Here is a 15,586-nt window from a genome sequence, read left to right on the forward strand (position 1 = left end):
CTCTACATTCATAATTGCTAACACGGTACAACACCCTAGTACTACAGAAATAAAGCAATTTTTTTTTTCTTAGAAAAGCAGGAACAAAATCTGAAGCTGTTCTGAGCCTTGTAATCTGTTGTTCTAAACCATAGGGGTTAACTATAATCACAGTCAGGAAAGAACCGCAAGAAGTTATTCAGCACATTTTTACAACATACAGCCATTGCTCACCAAAATTCAACAATATCGCCAGAGCCAAAACTCCAAGATGAACAATCAAGTTAAAACCGAAGTAGCATTATTCAATAACAGAATACCGAAAACAACACTTTCAAAGAGAACTTGTTAACTGATTAAATCTGTATCTCGGACAAAGCAGCTCATGCTGCTGCACTGCATTCTATCATCCTGTATCAGGAGGGCAGATCCAAGTCACAAGGCAAGATTCCACCACAACCATATTAGCCCATAGAGGCTTCCAAACTAGTGATGTGACATAGTTAAAATCTAAACGAAAAAAACAGCAAAGAAGTAAATTGTAAACTCATATATTAAAATACAGTTGCAAAATTAAAGTTTCTAAATATGCAATTCACGTAAACAAAAAAAAAATGGTTCAAAACACAAAAAATGCTTACAAAGGCAAAATGGATTTCACAATTCTCAACATACAGAGATTCGCATGTACATGTTATAAACTAATTTTTGATGTTTTGTCCTAATATGTTAACTTTTATTCCTTGTTGTTTTTGATTTTTTTACAATACCTCCGGTGATGTCATCGCCTTGACATTTTATACCCTTGTGTTTTGTAATGGTACTGGCTTTTTCTGTAGCCTAACTCATAGCATTGGCATTTTGTAGCTGTGAATACAGCCTCTTTGCTGGGCAACATGACTCACACATGTTCAGCATGTGACATTGGCACAATTGTGCTATAAAAGATGGTGGCGCACAAAACAAAACATTCCAACTTTAACAAAACAAAGACTTTCATAAGAGACTGAGGAGTTCAAACAATACATGAATACAAATTAACAGGGAAAGAATTACTGGCTTTGAACAAGGCTTCAAGTTGGCTTTGACGTAACATGGTGAAAGATTGAACTATACAACAACCCTAGGATGACTTTGACAATTCTCCTGTCTATTTTAAAAAAGAAAGACCTATTTAAACCTCTAAAATTAATCCAATGGAACACTTCATTTGTCCTACTGAACACATTAAGAATGAGGTACAAAATCTCTCCCTGAAATTAGAGAGGGTGCCGTGAGCTAGAGGAAATCCTGTGTCAGTAGGGCAGAGCTATCTTACCGTTTTCTCCAAAGCTCTTGTGCTGTAGACGCTATGATGTTGTTGTTTAAGTATTAGCACTGAAGTTACACTGATTGAAGAGTAAATGCTACAGAACCCACTAGTGAATTATCAATTGCAGTAGACTGCTTCTATAAAATGGACCAATGTATCAGGTTAGCTAGTGATTCCAAATTGACCCAAGTAAGAGTGGATATGCTTGTGTACATGCATGCCCTGCAATGGATTGATGACTATTCTCGGTTTGGTTTGTGATTTGCACCCAAAGCTGCAGAGATAGGATCCTGCCCTCCACAATCTTGTTTTAATGTGGGCGTCTCCTACAATGGGAAGTATGAAGCCTAAAATTACCACTTATGACAAGGACCTATAGGTCACAGAGGAACGCTGTCATCAACATCCAGACAGTTTACAGAAGCCATCAAGAAGGCCAATAGGATGTCAGGTTATAAAGCGCGATTATGTGGAGTACAAATCAAGTATTTTTCATATATTATATTAATATAAATATATAGTATATTAATATAAATATAAAGTATTTATTATGTCTATGGTCCCGCCAAAAACACGCATTCCTACTGGATGCCGGGAACACCAGGTGCTCATCCGGGTCAGCTATAAAAGGGGCCGCCTCCCTTCATTCAGAGCTGGAGTCGGGTGGAAGGAGGACGAAGCAGTGGAGAGTGGAGGCGGGCCGAAGAAAGGCATTGTGGCCAGGACTTTGGGTGATTTGGGGTTTGTGCACGGAACTGGGTCTTTGTGACCATTATTTGGGGGTCTTTGTGACCATAAGTATTGTAAATAGTCTCTGTAATAAACGTGTGGTGGTTGAAAAACAACATGTCCGCCTGTCTGTGCCCGGGTGCCGTTCACACTACGTAAATTCTGTAGCCTGTAACATGCAAACAATGCAGAGCGTGCCGGTAGTAGCTTAGATTACTATCAATATGTCTTTCTCAACACTGAAACGTAAAATTGCCAATGAAAACCGTAAGTTTAACCCTGCCTGGACTGACAAATACTTGTTTATTTTACCGCCACATCCAAATGCCAAACCGATGTGTTTAATTTGTAATGAGTTCGTTGGAGTATTTAAAGATTACAATGTGCGGAGGCATCATGTTGAGAAACACCACACTTTTCGCACCAATTTTCCAGAGGAATCTCAAGAGAGGGCTGCAAAAGTGCAGAGTTTGATTGCATCTTACAACCGGAGCAGTACTACCATGGTGCGGTCATTCACAGCCCAAGAGAGAGCTACTGCAGCATCCCTTCGTGTTTCCTGGATACTGGCAAAAAAGAAAAGGCCATTCACAGACTCTGAAACCGTGAAGGACTGTATGCTGGCTGTCGTGGATGAGGTGATAAATGACGATAAAATTAAAATGAGCGTGGTATCTGCTATGAAAAACGTACCCCTGTCAGATACTTCAAACATTCGTAGGGTTGAAATTCTTGCTGCAGATGTGTATAAAACGCTGTTAGGAGACCTGATGAAAACTGATACTATCTCTATAGCAGTAGATGAGTCCACAGACAAAACTGATACTGCTCAGTTGTGCATATATGTCCGTTTTTTTGATGGCAAATGCTTCCGAGAGGAGCTGCTCGGCCTACTGATGTTAGAAGGACACACAACTGGCGATATAGTCTGACTGGATATGAAGCGTGTGTGCATGCTTGTGACAGATGGGGCTCCGTCCATGACAGGGAAAGTGAATGGTTTGGCAGCACGTTGCTCCGCTGTTGCACCTCAGTTGATCTCCGTACACTGCAATGTGCATCAGGCGGTGTTGTGCGCAAAACTAAGCGGGGCGCTCAAAACGCCAATGGACAGCGTTATGGCTATAATTAATTTTATTTGCTCCACATCAAGCCTCCAACACCGCTTATTCCGCATTCTGCTGTCAGAAATGTCTGCAGAGCACCACGACCTTCTTTTGCATATTGACGTGAGGTGGCTGTCCAAAGGCAAAACACTGGAGAGTTTCTGCGGTCTCAGAGAAGAGATCATAACTTTCCTCCGCGGCAGCAAGCAAAAAAAAGGCAGAAACGCACTTGAGTCGCATACTGGACGACAACTTCATGGCCGATGCCTGCTTTCTGAGCGACATATTCAAACACCTGAACGATCTCAATTTGGGACTACAAGGCAGAGACAAAGCTGTCATCGACCTTGTGGAACAGATGCGCGCATTCCAAGTTAAACTGGACCTTTTCGCAAATGATTTGAGCACAGGCCGAATGCTGCATTTTACGACACTCCGCAAATGCATCTCATCCCGCACAAATCACGGATGTGATGACAGATTTCATTGCGATGTTGAAAAATAACTTTGCTGGTCGATTGGATGGACTTGATCTGCCCACAGAGTTGGCCGTTTTTGTCAGAGACCCGTTCACTGTTGCAATAAAAGGGGACTTATCCGCCAGAGCTAAGAAACTGGTCTCTTCCATTGACGAGGGGAAATTCACACTCGAACTTGTTGACATGCAGTCATCTGTAACCATGGCACAGGAGCTTTCCACTAACGGGCCTGCAATGTTTTGGACTGATGTCAACGCACATCAGTTCCCTAACATTAAGAAAGTAGCGATCGTCATGCTCAGTATGTTTGGATCAACTTATACATGTGAGTCAAATTTTTCACACATGAACTCCATAAAAAGCAACTCTCGTTGCTCCCTGACTGACCATACTCTCCAACAATGCCTTCGAATTGCATTGACAACTTACGAGCCTAAAGTCACTGCTCTCGTTCAAAACAAAAAATGTCACTTCTCCCACTAAATCAACAGGGTAACTGTAGCCTACAATACATCAATATAATGCGGGATGCGTAACAGAGGCATGCCTAATCACACATGGTGATTTAAAATATGTTCCCTCAGTGTTGTTATAGTTGTGAATACTGTGCACTTTTTATTTTATGCACTTTGAGATGTTCCTGGGTCAAATGTGTGTAAGTTGTTTATTTTGTTTCAAAGGGAAACAATGTTATGTCTAATAGCCTACTACTGTGCACTATTTTGTTTTATGCACTTTGTGATCAGATAGGTCAGATATGTAGCCTAGGTCAGTTTTTTTTTTCCTTTTGTTAGTGGAAAAAATAGGGGCTACCTCCAGATTCTGTTAATTCAGCTCTTTTTGTATGCACCTTTTGCTCTGCAAACTGACCAAAGTTAAAAGAGAAACAACAAATAAACCTTATGTTTTTCAATAAATTTGTTTGTGTTGGTTTTAAAATTTGTCATTACGAGCTGCTTTGCCGCTAAAATGACTGGCCCAGCTAACCTTCTTGGTTTGACAATCTGGCCCAACTGAATTTGTAATTGAATAGCCCTGATCTAGACTGTAAGGTAATTTCAGTTTAAGGAAAAAGAGGTGATTAAGAAGTGACAAGATTGAAGTTTTTAAAATAAAAAAGGAACTAGTATAGCAGACAGGCTGATACTTTAAAATAAGTTCAACAAGAACACAGCAGCACAGTTGGGAACTTGTGAAATATAAATGTCATACAAGCATGAGAATGTTTTTCTCCGCACAACAACAGACACATGAATTAAATTACCAAGAAGTGTGGCAGACAGTAGGACTTTAGCAACCTTCAAAACTCGACTTGACATTATTTTGGTGAAATTAGGTTGACAGGATTGGAAAGCTTTATTGAGCTGAATAGCCTTATCTTATGTTGTGTACGTTAGTTGGTTACCCATTTTTTCTGTTTGTACTTACCAGGTGATGAAGTTGTGCACCCAGAGGGCTCTGGAGATGCACTTAAAACCTCATCATTGTAACTACTCTCTTTAAACTCTTCTTCACTACTTCCATCCAGACTAGATTCATCATCATTGCAGTGTACAATCTTAAGTATCTGTGGCTCACGTTCCTTCTGAATAGCTTCTAGACGCCTGATTAAAAAAATTATAACACACAAGTTAATGAAAGCCATAGTACATGCCAAGGTTCACCAAAAGATGCACATTTACTGGAACTAGAAGAACATCTGCACTAAAAGGTACAGAATTTAACAGACACATTATGGGGTTTCTAATCACTTTTTTAGATTATCACTTATTCTTTAATGCAAAGAATATTCTGTTGCCAAGTTGAAGTATTTGCATTGCACAAAAGGGCACACTAGTGGCTGCAACTAGAGACCTTATCTTTATTTGGAGCTGAAATTGAAAATATTTATAAGGACATATGAAGTCTGGCAAATGAGAGGGAACCATTCATCCCACCAGGCTTGGTTAGCTGATAGCTGAGTTGTCCCAACATCTCAACCAGATGCTTTTCAAAGCTGACTTCTACTGAGCACAGGTTCAGAGAGTTTACACATTTCTATAACTAAAGCATAATGCACTAACTGTAAATTATTAAACTGTAAAACATTAATACACATAGGCACACTCAATAAATAATATAAACAAGGAATGACAATACAAGTCTAGATATACACACGATGGGGAGAGAGGACAGCAAAACCTCCAGTGAGGAGAGTGGCAGTCAGTTATAACAAGTAAAAATCACAATTCTGGTGACCTTCACCAAGTCTGCCCCTTTCCCCTTTGCCAGGTATTCTACAATATCTTAAGTACGTGCTGAAAAGTATAACATTTACATTCATTTACTTGGTAGACACTTTTATCCAAAGCTACTTACAAAAGACGTCAACATAATCAAGTAGATTTTAGTCTGAGGCACTGTTTTGAAACAAGTGTTACAGGTCAAGGATATAAAATAAACCAAACCTAACACCATAAGACTAGTTAATGTTGTCTTAGCTTCTACAAAACCTATCAGAGTCAATATCAATGAAACAGAAATTCACGGCACAAGACACTTGTAAAACATACTGAGTAGGTCTACAGTTTGGGTGGAGGTACGCAGCTTGTGTTCCACCAGTTTGAGATATGATGCTCCACACAGAGGTGGTATCAGCAGGTGCTGATCATTAGTAGACCCAAGTAGTGACAATGAGCATAGGGCCCCACAACTGTTTCCATATATGTAGGTGCTGACTCATCAACTACCCTGTAGTCAAGCATCAAAGAATTGAACTTGTTTATTTTCCCCTATTGCTTAACTTCATTTCCATTCCTTCCTAATAACTTGAAGTCTCTTTCTCATGTCATTGGCTCCATTGTATCTTACGCCCTTCAGATATGGAGAAGTGTTGAAAAACTGACGGGCCACTGATGAGATGAGCATCTCCATACTCCTTTATTCCACACTGAATATTGGAGGCTGTCTAAATTACTCTTCCCCTTAGTGTCAGTCTGGTATCTCACTGCTGGGACTAATATGAGTGAGTCAGGGCCAGAAACATTGCTGTCTTCACAATCTAGCCATCCTATCCCTTTCACTTAATACATTTTCTGTTTGCAGCTGAGGTCTTTGCTCAGAGTATGTGGAGCCTTCCCCTCTTCCAAATCATCTCCTGTACTTGTCTGCTTCAACTCTTCCTACCCCACCCCCCAACCGCCAAGTCCAAATTGGTATCTAGATTCCACTTCCTTCTCTACAAAGCTTCTCTCAAAATTCTCCTAATCATGTCTATTTGGCTATTAGACCTTTCTCCATCCTCTGTGTTGTTGTTCTAAAAATCCTAGACTCCAGCAAAAACAATTTAAATTTGTCCGCAGACTATACTCTACGCACTGAAGATGTCATGTAATGGGATTAGAACTACCGTAGATCCACTATGTTATCATAGTCCTCTTAAAGCCCCGGGCACCTTCCTTCACATTTTCTGGGGATGTCTTCTGGCTGTGGCTCACTAGCATTATATGGCAACATCAGTCTCCATAAACCTTTCCTTCCCCATTTCCTCTGTCCCCTAATGTTCTTTTCCTCCTGGGCCTTTCTTCTCTTTCCTCACTTTTCAAGACTGTTACCGTTGTAGGTACTGTAAGGTGTTTATAGACTTTTGCTGGAAATCTTCCGCCCTTGTCTCTCCTGCAGTCTAGAAGTCTGCATTTAATAACCTTACCCTTTTTGAACTTTCTGCATCTGGGATCAACAACCCTGCCAGCTCTACCATCTAAAACTTCCCTCATGTTGGTTGAAGGTTGCTTTGTGAGCCGTTTCTGCTTCCATGGTGTTTTTGTTCTTACAGAGCCTACAGAACAGTTATTTATTGGATTCCTTTTATTGCATTCTTTTTTTAATTTAATCAATACAAACTTCATCACAATAAAAGAATTTGAACTTAATCACAAGTGTTTACTCATTCAGTGTGTCTTCCTTATGAAATAAAATTAAAGTAATATCACAAGAACATGGGAGGACAAACAGACAGGCAAACAAACACAGAAATTTACTTGCTGTGTTCCAGTCTCCATGCTTTGAGCTCAGCAAAAATATTCTCCTGATTTTTATTTGTCACTTCTTTGGCTTCAACACATTCCTCAGATTTATGGCTACACTCTTGAATGAGACTTGAAGAAGAGGAGGTGAGCTGAGGAGAAAAAGAAAGTTAAAAGGTACAAACTATAAAAGGAAATTTAAATAAATATTGGACAAAGCTTTCAACTGTGATAATATTTCTAGCAGGGTATGGACTTTTCCAAAACCTGCAAATAAGATCCAGGAAGTGGAATTTATTTTGCAGATGTCTGAGGTTATTAGTGATACACTCTGAAAGATTTTTCTCAAGGCTCTAACTGTCTGATCATATCATATTACCAGAGAAGCTGCGATAATTAATACACACCAATGCACCCAAATCATATTAACAACGTATTTCCATGCTCCATCCCTCCACTATAAGTTGCAATGTTTGTGGTGGACTAATTTTACATCCTGATGAGCTGTCAGGTACAGGCAGGTGCAGATCCACCATTAGGGCTTTCAGGGTAAGTAACCAGGGGCTTGTGATGGCAAAGGACCTTTTCATTAAACAATTCCACTGAATGAAATTCACTAGATCCAATTTAGCAAAAGTCACAGATAGCAGGGTTTAAAGTTTCAAAAGGGAGTTCACCTCTTATATACAGTACAGCAGATTCAGTAAGTATTTGAAATCTTCACCTTTTACCCATTTTGTTACGTTACACCCTTGTGCTCAAATCACTTTAATTATCTGTTCCCAATGTTTAAAGACAGGATTTTGGAATTTTTTTTGCAAATTTATTAAAAATAAAAAACTGAAATATCCCACTGATCCATGTATTCAGACCCTTTCCTTAGTACTCAGTTGAAAACACCTTTGGCAGCAATTATGGCCTAGAATCTTTTGGGGTATGATGCGACAAGCTTCACACACCTGGATTTGGTGATTTTCTGCTACTTTTCTCTGCACGTCCTCTCAAGCCCTGTCAGACTGGATGAGGCCCATCATTGGACAGCTGTTAAAAGGTCTCTCCAAAGATGTACAATTGGGTTTAAGTCCAAATTCTGTTGAGGCAACTCAAGGATATTGGAAGAGTAGACCCTAAGCCTCTCCTGTGTTATTTTTGCTTTGTGTTTAGGATCATCATCCTATTGGAAGTCAAACCTTTGTCCCAAAGCACTCTGAACCAGTTATATATTAAGGATTATCTACATACTTAGCTATCTTCAGCTTTACCTTAGCCCTGACTACTCTCCTAATTCTTGCTGCTGAAAAACAACCCTAAAGCATGATACTGCCACCACCATGCCTTACCATTGGACAGGTCCCTAGTTTCCTCCAGATATGATGATAATCTTGGCTCCACCAGACCAGAGAATCTTGTTTCTCAGAGTGTAAAAGTCAATGAGATGCTATTTTGTAAAATCCAAGGAAGCTTCCATTTGTCTTTTACAACGAATAGGCTTCTGCTTGCTCACTCTGTAATAAAGCCTAAATTGGTGAACTGTTGCTCCTATGGTCGTTTCTCACATTTCCACAAAGGTTCTCTGCAGTTCAGCCAGTGTGACCTTTGGGTTCTTGGTAACCTCTCTTAATATGGTCTTTCTCCCATGATTTCTCAATTTGGTTTGGTAAGCCAGCACCAGAAACAGTCTTTGTTGCTCCAAACCTGTTCTATTTAAGAGTTTTGGAGGCCACTGTGCTCTCTGGAACCTTCATTGCTGCAGTAATATTTTTGTAGCTTTCACCAGATCTGTGCGTAGACACAATCCTGTCTCTAAGCTTAATCGGCAATTTCTTTAACCCAATGGCTTGGTGTTTGCTCAACAGTGGAACCTTCGACAGACAAATGTCTGCCTGCTACCAACTACCTGAGTTCACCACAGAAGCACTCTAAAACAGTTGTAGAAACATTTCAACAATGATTAACACAATGGGATGCATCAGAGCCAAAATCCAAGTGTCATAGCAAAGGGTCTGGATACTTACAGTCATATGAAAAAGTTTGGGAACCTCTCTCAGCCTGCATAATAATTGACTCGACTTTCAACAAAAAGATAACAGTGTTATGTCTTTCATTTCCTAGGAACATCTGAGTACTGGGGTGTTTTCAGAAACAAAGATTTTTAGTGAAGTAATATTTAGTTGTATGAATTTAAACCAAATGTGAAAAACTGGCTGTGGAAAAATTTGAGTACCCTTGTAATTTTGCTGATTTGAATGCATGTAACTGTTCAATACTGATTACTGGCAACACCATATTGGTTGGATGAGCATGTTAAGCCTTGAACTTCATAGACAGGTGGGTCGAATCATGAGAAAATGGTATTTCTGAAAGGATGAATAGTAATTTTCTCAAACTAAATAAAGAGAAAACTGAAATTTTAGTAATTGGCAATAATGGATTCAGTGAGGTTATCAGAAATAAACTTGATGCACTAGGATTAAAAGTTAAGACGGAAGTAAAAAATTTAGGGGTAACCGTTGACTGTAATCTGAATTTTAAATCGCATATTCATCAGACCACTAGGACAGCATTTTTTCACTTAAGAAACATAGCAAAAGTTAGGCCTCTTATATCACTGAAAGATGCAGAGAAATTAATTCATGCTTTTGTTTTCAGTAGACTAGATTACTGTAACACACTCCTCTCAGGACTACCCAAAAAAGACATAAATCACTTGCAACGAGTGCAGAATGCAGCTGCTAGAATCCTAACTAGGAAAAGAAAATCCGAACACATCTCTCCAGTTTTGATGTCACTACACTGGTTGCCTGTGTCATTCAGGATTGACTTTAAAATACTGCTTATGGTTTATAAAGCCTTAAATAATCGCGCTCCATCTTATATATCGGAATGCCTGACGCGTTATATTCCAAATCGTAACCTTAGATCTTCAAATGAGTGTCTCCTTAGAATTCCAAAAGCTAAACTTAAAAGAATTGGTTAGGCGGCCTTCTGCTGTTATGCACCCAAAATCTCGAATAGCCTGCCAATAGGAATTCGCCAGGCAAATTTAAAACACTTTAAAAAGCATTTTAAAACACTGCTGAAAACACATTACTTTAACATGGCCTTTTTATAACTTCACTTTAACTTAATACTGATACTCTGTATGTTCAATTCTTCATAATAATTATTCACAGTGGCTCCAAAATCCATACTGACCCCTACTCTCTCTTCTGTTTCTTTTGCGCCACCTCCACCTACTCAAAGCATCATGATGCACCAACATTGATAGACTGAAAGCCAGAAGTCTACGTGACCATCATCATCAGGTCCTTCCATGAAAACCCTAAATACAAAGAGGACTGTTTGATTTATGTTAGGTAGATTGCCCAGAGGGGACTGGGCGGTCTCATGGTCTGGAACCCCTACAGATTTTTTTTTTTTGTTTTTTTTTTCTGTCCACCCTGGCCATCGGACCTTACTCTTATTCTATGTTAATTAATGTTGACTTATGTTTATCTTTTATTGTGTCTTCTATTTTTCTATTCATTTTGTAAAGCACTTTGAGCTACATTTTTTTGTATGAATATGTGCTACATAAATAAATGTTGATTGATTGATTGATTGAAAAGGTATTTAAGGTGGTCAATTGCAAGTTGTGCTTCCCTTTGACTCTCCTCTGAAGAGTGACAGCATGGGATCCTCAAAGCAATTCTCAAAAGATCTGAAAACAAAGATTGTTCAGTCTCATGGTTTAGGGGAGGGCTACAAAAAGCTATCTCAGTGGTTTAAACTGTCACTTTCTATATGGAATGTAATCAGGAAATGGAAGGCCACAGGCACAGTTGCTGTTAAACCCAGGTCTAGCAGGCCAAGAAAAATACAGGATTGTGAGAATGGTTACAGACAACCCACAGATCACCTCCAAAGACCTGCAATGAAATTGTGACTACAAGTGGCCAAAGTGAGATTCATGCACTAGGTTGCTGGGCTCCCTCCATCTTTGCAATATTGTGAGAAGCTACATGGGAAGACCTTAGAGTATAACTCCTTGTTGCTCTGAATCTAGTTTGGGTTGCTTGCACATGCCCCAGTGGTAGAAGTCTGAGAAGCAGACCAAGGACACACTATAGGAATTCTCTCTCTCTACTGGACTGGAAGCTTTTGTGAATTCCCTAGCAGGAATCGGAAATTTATATTGAAAATACAGTGGTCTGGATTATCCAGCTCAGTGTATAGCTACTCCAGCCCATTTCAGAATAGGCGGAGTGACAATGATGACGTAATAATGATGACAATGCTTTTGTTAGGGTTCCCTTCTCAAATGGTCACCTAAATCTTTTTCACTTTTGATGCTTTAAAAGACTTTGCTTCTTGAGGGCCAAAGCCAGCTTTTGAGCACTGTGCTGAGTACATGACCTCCCTTTAGCAAGCAGTCTGGCAATACAAGCATGGCAAACTTTCCATGTGTCTTTATGCGTACTCATTACAAGTCAAGTCAAGCTGGGGAGTATGCACTGGTAACAGTGCGTTGCCGCACCCACTACATGACGAAACAACTCGGGATCCCATTTGGCAACCCCCCATGCAGACAGGAGGTCCAGTCCCACCCCCCAGAAATGACCCTCTATCTGCCACAGCCAGGTGTTACGTGGGTGACCCCTTGGCCTGGTCCAGCCACTCAGGTCCCCAACAATGAGGATTTTACGAGCTGGATCACCCTCGGGGAAACGCGCCACATGGCCGTAGTGCCGTAAGTGATGCTCCCTCACAATGCAGGTAATGTGCCTCATTCAGGACTCCATGAACAACCACTCATTCGACACAAAGTCAAACCAACAGTACCCAAGGATTTTCCAGAGAGACACAGTACCGAGTCTTGTCTTCGTCTCAGGTCACTGGATAGTGTCCATGTCTCACAACCATATAGCAAGACAGGAAGCACCAGGACTCTATAAAGACTTGGACCCTCGTCCTTTTGCATACGTAGATATTGGGAGTGCCACACACCCCTTTCCAGTGACCTCATGACCCCCCCATGTTCTCCCAATCAGTCTACTGACTCCATAGGAAGAGTCACCAGAGACATGAATGTCACTGCCAAGGTAAGTAAACCTCTCGACAAGGTTGAAACTCTCTCCGCAAACAGACACACTGCTGATGGCTGTACCCAAAAGGTCATTAAAGGCCTGAATCTTGGTTTTTATCCAGGACGCTCGCAAGCCCAGACACTCAGACTCCTCACTCTGTCTCTCCAGATCCCCGATCAGATCATCCATTGACTCCGCGAAGATCACAGCATCGTCAGCAAAGTCAAGATCAGTGAATCTTTCTTTACCAACAGATGCCCCACAGCAGCTGGACCCCACGACCTTGCCCAACACCCAGTCCATACAAGCATTGAACAGAGTAGGAGCAGAACACACCCCTGACAAACCCCAGAATCAACTGGGAAAACACAGAGGTCCTGCATCCGCTCTGCACAGTACTCACAGTACCTGTGTACAGGCTGGCCATGATATCCAGAAACCTCGAGGGGATCCCGTGAACCCTCAGGATATCCCACAGGGCAGGTCGATCAACTGAATCAAATGCTTTATAAAAATCGACAAAGGCCGCAAAGAAACTCTGCTGATATTTGCGTTTGTGCTCCATGAGAACCCTCAGGGCCAGGATGCAGTCGGTCCATGGCAGACTTCTTAGGTGTAAAACCAGACTGTTACGGTCGCTGGTAGTTGAGCAAGTGATCACGGATCCTATTGAGGATGACCCTAGCAAGAACCCTACCCGGCACTGAGGGCAGTGTTATCTGCCTTTAGTTGCTGCAATCTAGGCGGCCCTTCCCTTTCCAGATAGGGACAACTCATTACATCATTACTAATTTATAAAGATTTTGCATTTTAAACCTGAGAACTCAGTGAAGATCAGTATACAAAAATAAACTGAATGGAACTGAACTGAAAGTACATAAATGGACAGTTGAACAGCTGGCTATGTCCAATTGCCAATGACACATGCAGACTTACAAATGCTTTATGTAAAAGATTGTTATTGGCTGACCAGACAATAACTGTAACTGAGTATCTTTTAATGACATGAAAACACCCCTTATATACCTAATGTAATTGAAATAACATGATAAACTGATTGAAACTGTTTAGGAATAATGAGAAAAAACTTTATAATATTCTAGACATCACATAATCTACATTTAACTTACATTTAATTTCTGTCGTCTTGCACGAAGAGCTTTTATTGGATTTCCACATATCACCTGACCAACTCCTGTAAAAGAAGCAATATCATTTGTATACAGAACAAGACCAGTTAGAGGGTGGACTGGCAGCCCATCGACAGCTGCTTCCTGCCTTACACATAATGCACACAGAATTGGTTGAAATGGGTTTGAGAATGTTATGTAATATTATGTATCAGCTAAAGTGTGCAGCCAAGTTGTCTTTGGTGTTAAAATTTCAAAGACTGATTTTCCATCCATTTTCAGATTCTTAATGTTGCAGTACAGAAGGAAAGCAGCATCTTTGTAGCATCAGATACAAGATATGAATAAACTCGTACTGGACTCCAGTCCACATGATGGCACACTCACAATAACACATAACAGAGCCAACAAACTCTACCACAGCCCAAGTTTTAACTCCAGTCCCTTGAAGCTAGTGCTCAAACTATATAATGCACTAGAGAGACTACATCTGGAGCACTATGTGCAATTCTGGTCACAACATTACAAGAAAAACACAGCAGTATTTGAAGATATGCACAGGAGAGCAGCCAAGAGCATCCCAGGGCTTTAGGACATGTCATAATGTGACTCACTCCGAAAACTAAGCCTGTTTAAAGTCTCAAGCGCAGGAGACTACAAAAATTCTCAAACACATTGATAAAGTAGTTACAGCAGAATTCTTTCAATTAAACAGTAAATAATGTACTCAAGGAAACCAGTGGAAACTGAGGGAAAATCTATTTAGGATTGAAGCCACAAAGTACTTCTTTATGCAAAGAGTAGTAGGAATCTGGAACAAACTACCGAGACATGGAGATGAAGCAGAATCCATGACAACCTTTAAGAAGGGTGAGCTATTAGGACAGCTTAGGCATAAGTTAAACAAACAAGTCTGATGGACTGAACAGTCTCCTGTTGTTTGTCAAATTTCTTATGTTCTTATACTTAGTGACTACCTTTATGGACTGTGCATGTCTATCTTTGAGGATTCTCTGGACACTCTGATGTGTGTGATTCATTCACTTGTATCACTAATCTGGCTCGATATGACTGAGTGCGCTCCATGATGGACTGCCATCCACCTAGGACTGGTTTTCATTTCAGAGCTGGTATTTCAAAAAATTGAATGCAATTTTAACTAATTTTAACTAACTACATAAGGTTGTCCAGCTGTAAACCCCAAATAACTATGATTCAAGTAACTTCTTCATATAGACAGTTCATATGTTCCCAAAAAATTAAGTATTTTAATTAGCAACAGTTCCGATAGATAGATAGATAGATAGATAGATAGATAGATAGATAGATAGATAGATAGATAGATAGATAGATAGATAGATATGAAAGGCACTATATAATAGATAGATAGATAGATAGATAGATAGATAGATAGATAGATAGATAGATAGATAGATAGATACACATACTGTACATCTATTTTGGTGTATTGAATGTTTATTTAATAGGTAGATTCTGTTATCGGATTTTATTAATGATTTAGATTTCCCATCCCATTTTTTCTTTTGTTTATGTAACATGTAAGGAGGTATCACGTCACCACAATTGCCACATCGATGATATCAAAGGATATGACCGTATAAATATGGCAGTGGTTCCTTTATGCATTATCCCTTATTGGATTCATGTCTTAAAAACTAAACCATTGTTAGTGTTACTTAGCATCTGTTCAAAGTATTCCCTATTGTCAGGTGCTGTTTCTGGTTTTCTGAGCTCCTTTTTGTCAATGACTTTTGATTTTT

General features: G+C 40.0%; 1 protein-coding gene across 3 annotated transcripts in view; it reads right to left on the bottom strand.

Moving 5' to 3' along the window:
• Positions 1 to 15,586, bottom strand: part of lrrc56 (leucine rich repeat containing 56) — a 130,899-nt gene that overhangs the window by 14,325 nt on the left and 100,988 nt on the right. For all 3 annotated transcript variants that reach the window (XM_039744395.1, XM_039744405.1, XM_039744416.1), the window contains 3 exons: positions 13,806 to 13,870; positions 7,625 to 7,761; positions 5,034 to 5,209 (listed from right to left, as the gene is read on the bottom strand). In XM_039744395.1, the coding sequence (XP_039600329.1) occupies positions 5,034 to 5,209; positions 7,625 to 7,761; positions 13,806 to 13,870 (378 nt within the window). The remainder of the gene's footprint in view (positions 1 to 5,033; positions 5,210 to 7,624; positions 7,762 to 13,805; positions 13,871 to 15,586) is intronic.

The sequence above is a fragment of the Polypterus senegalus genome, chromosome 1, assembly GCF_016835505.1.
Source record: "Polypterus senegalus isolate Bchr_013 chromosome 1, ASM1683550v1, whole genome shotgun sequence".
NCBI classification, from domain to species: Eukaryota; Metazoa; Chordata; class Cladistia; order Polypteriformes; family Polypteridae; genus Polypterus; species Polypterus senegalus.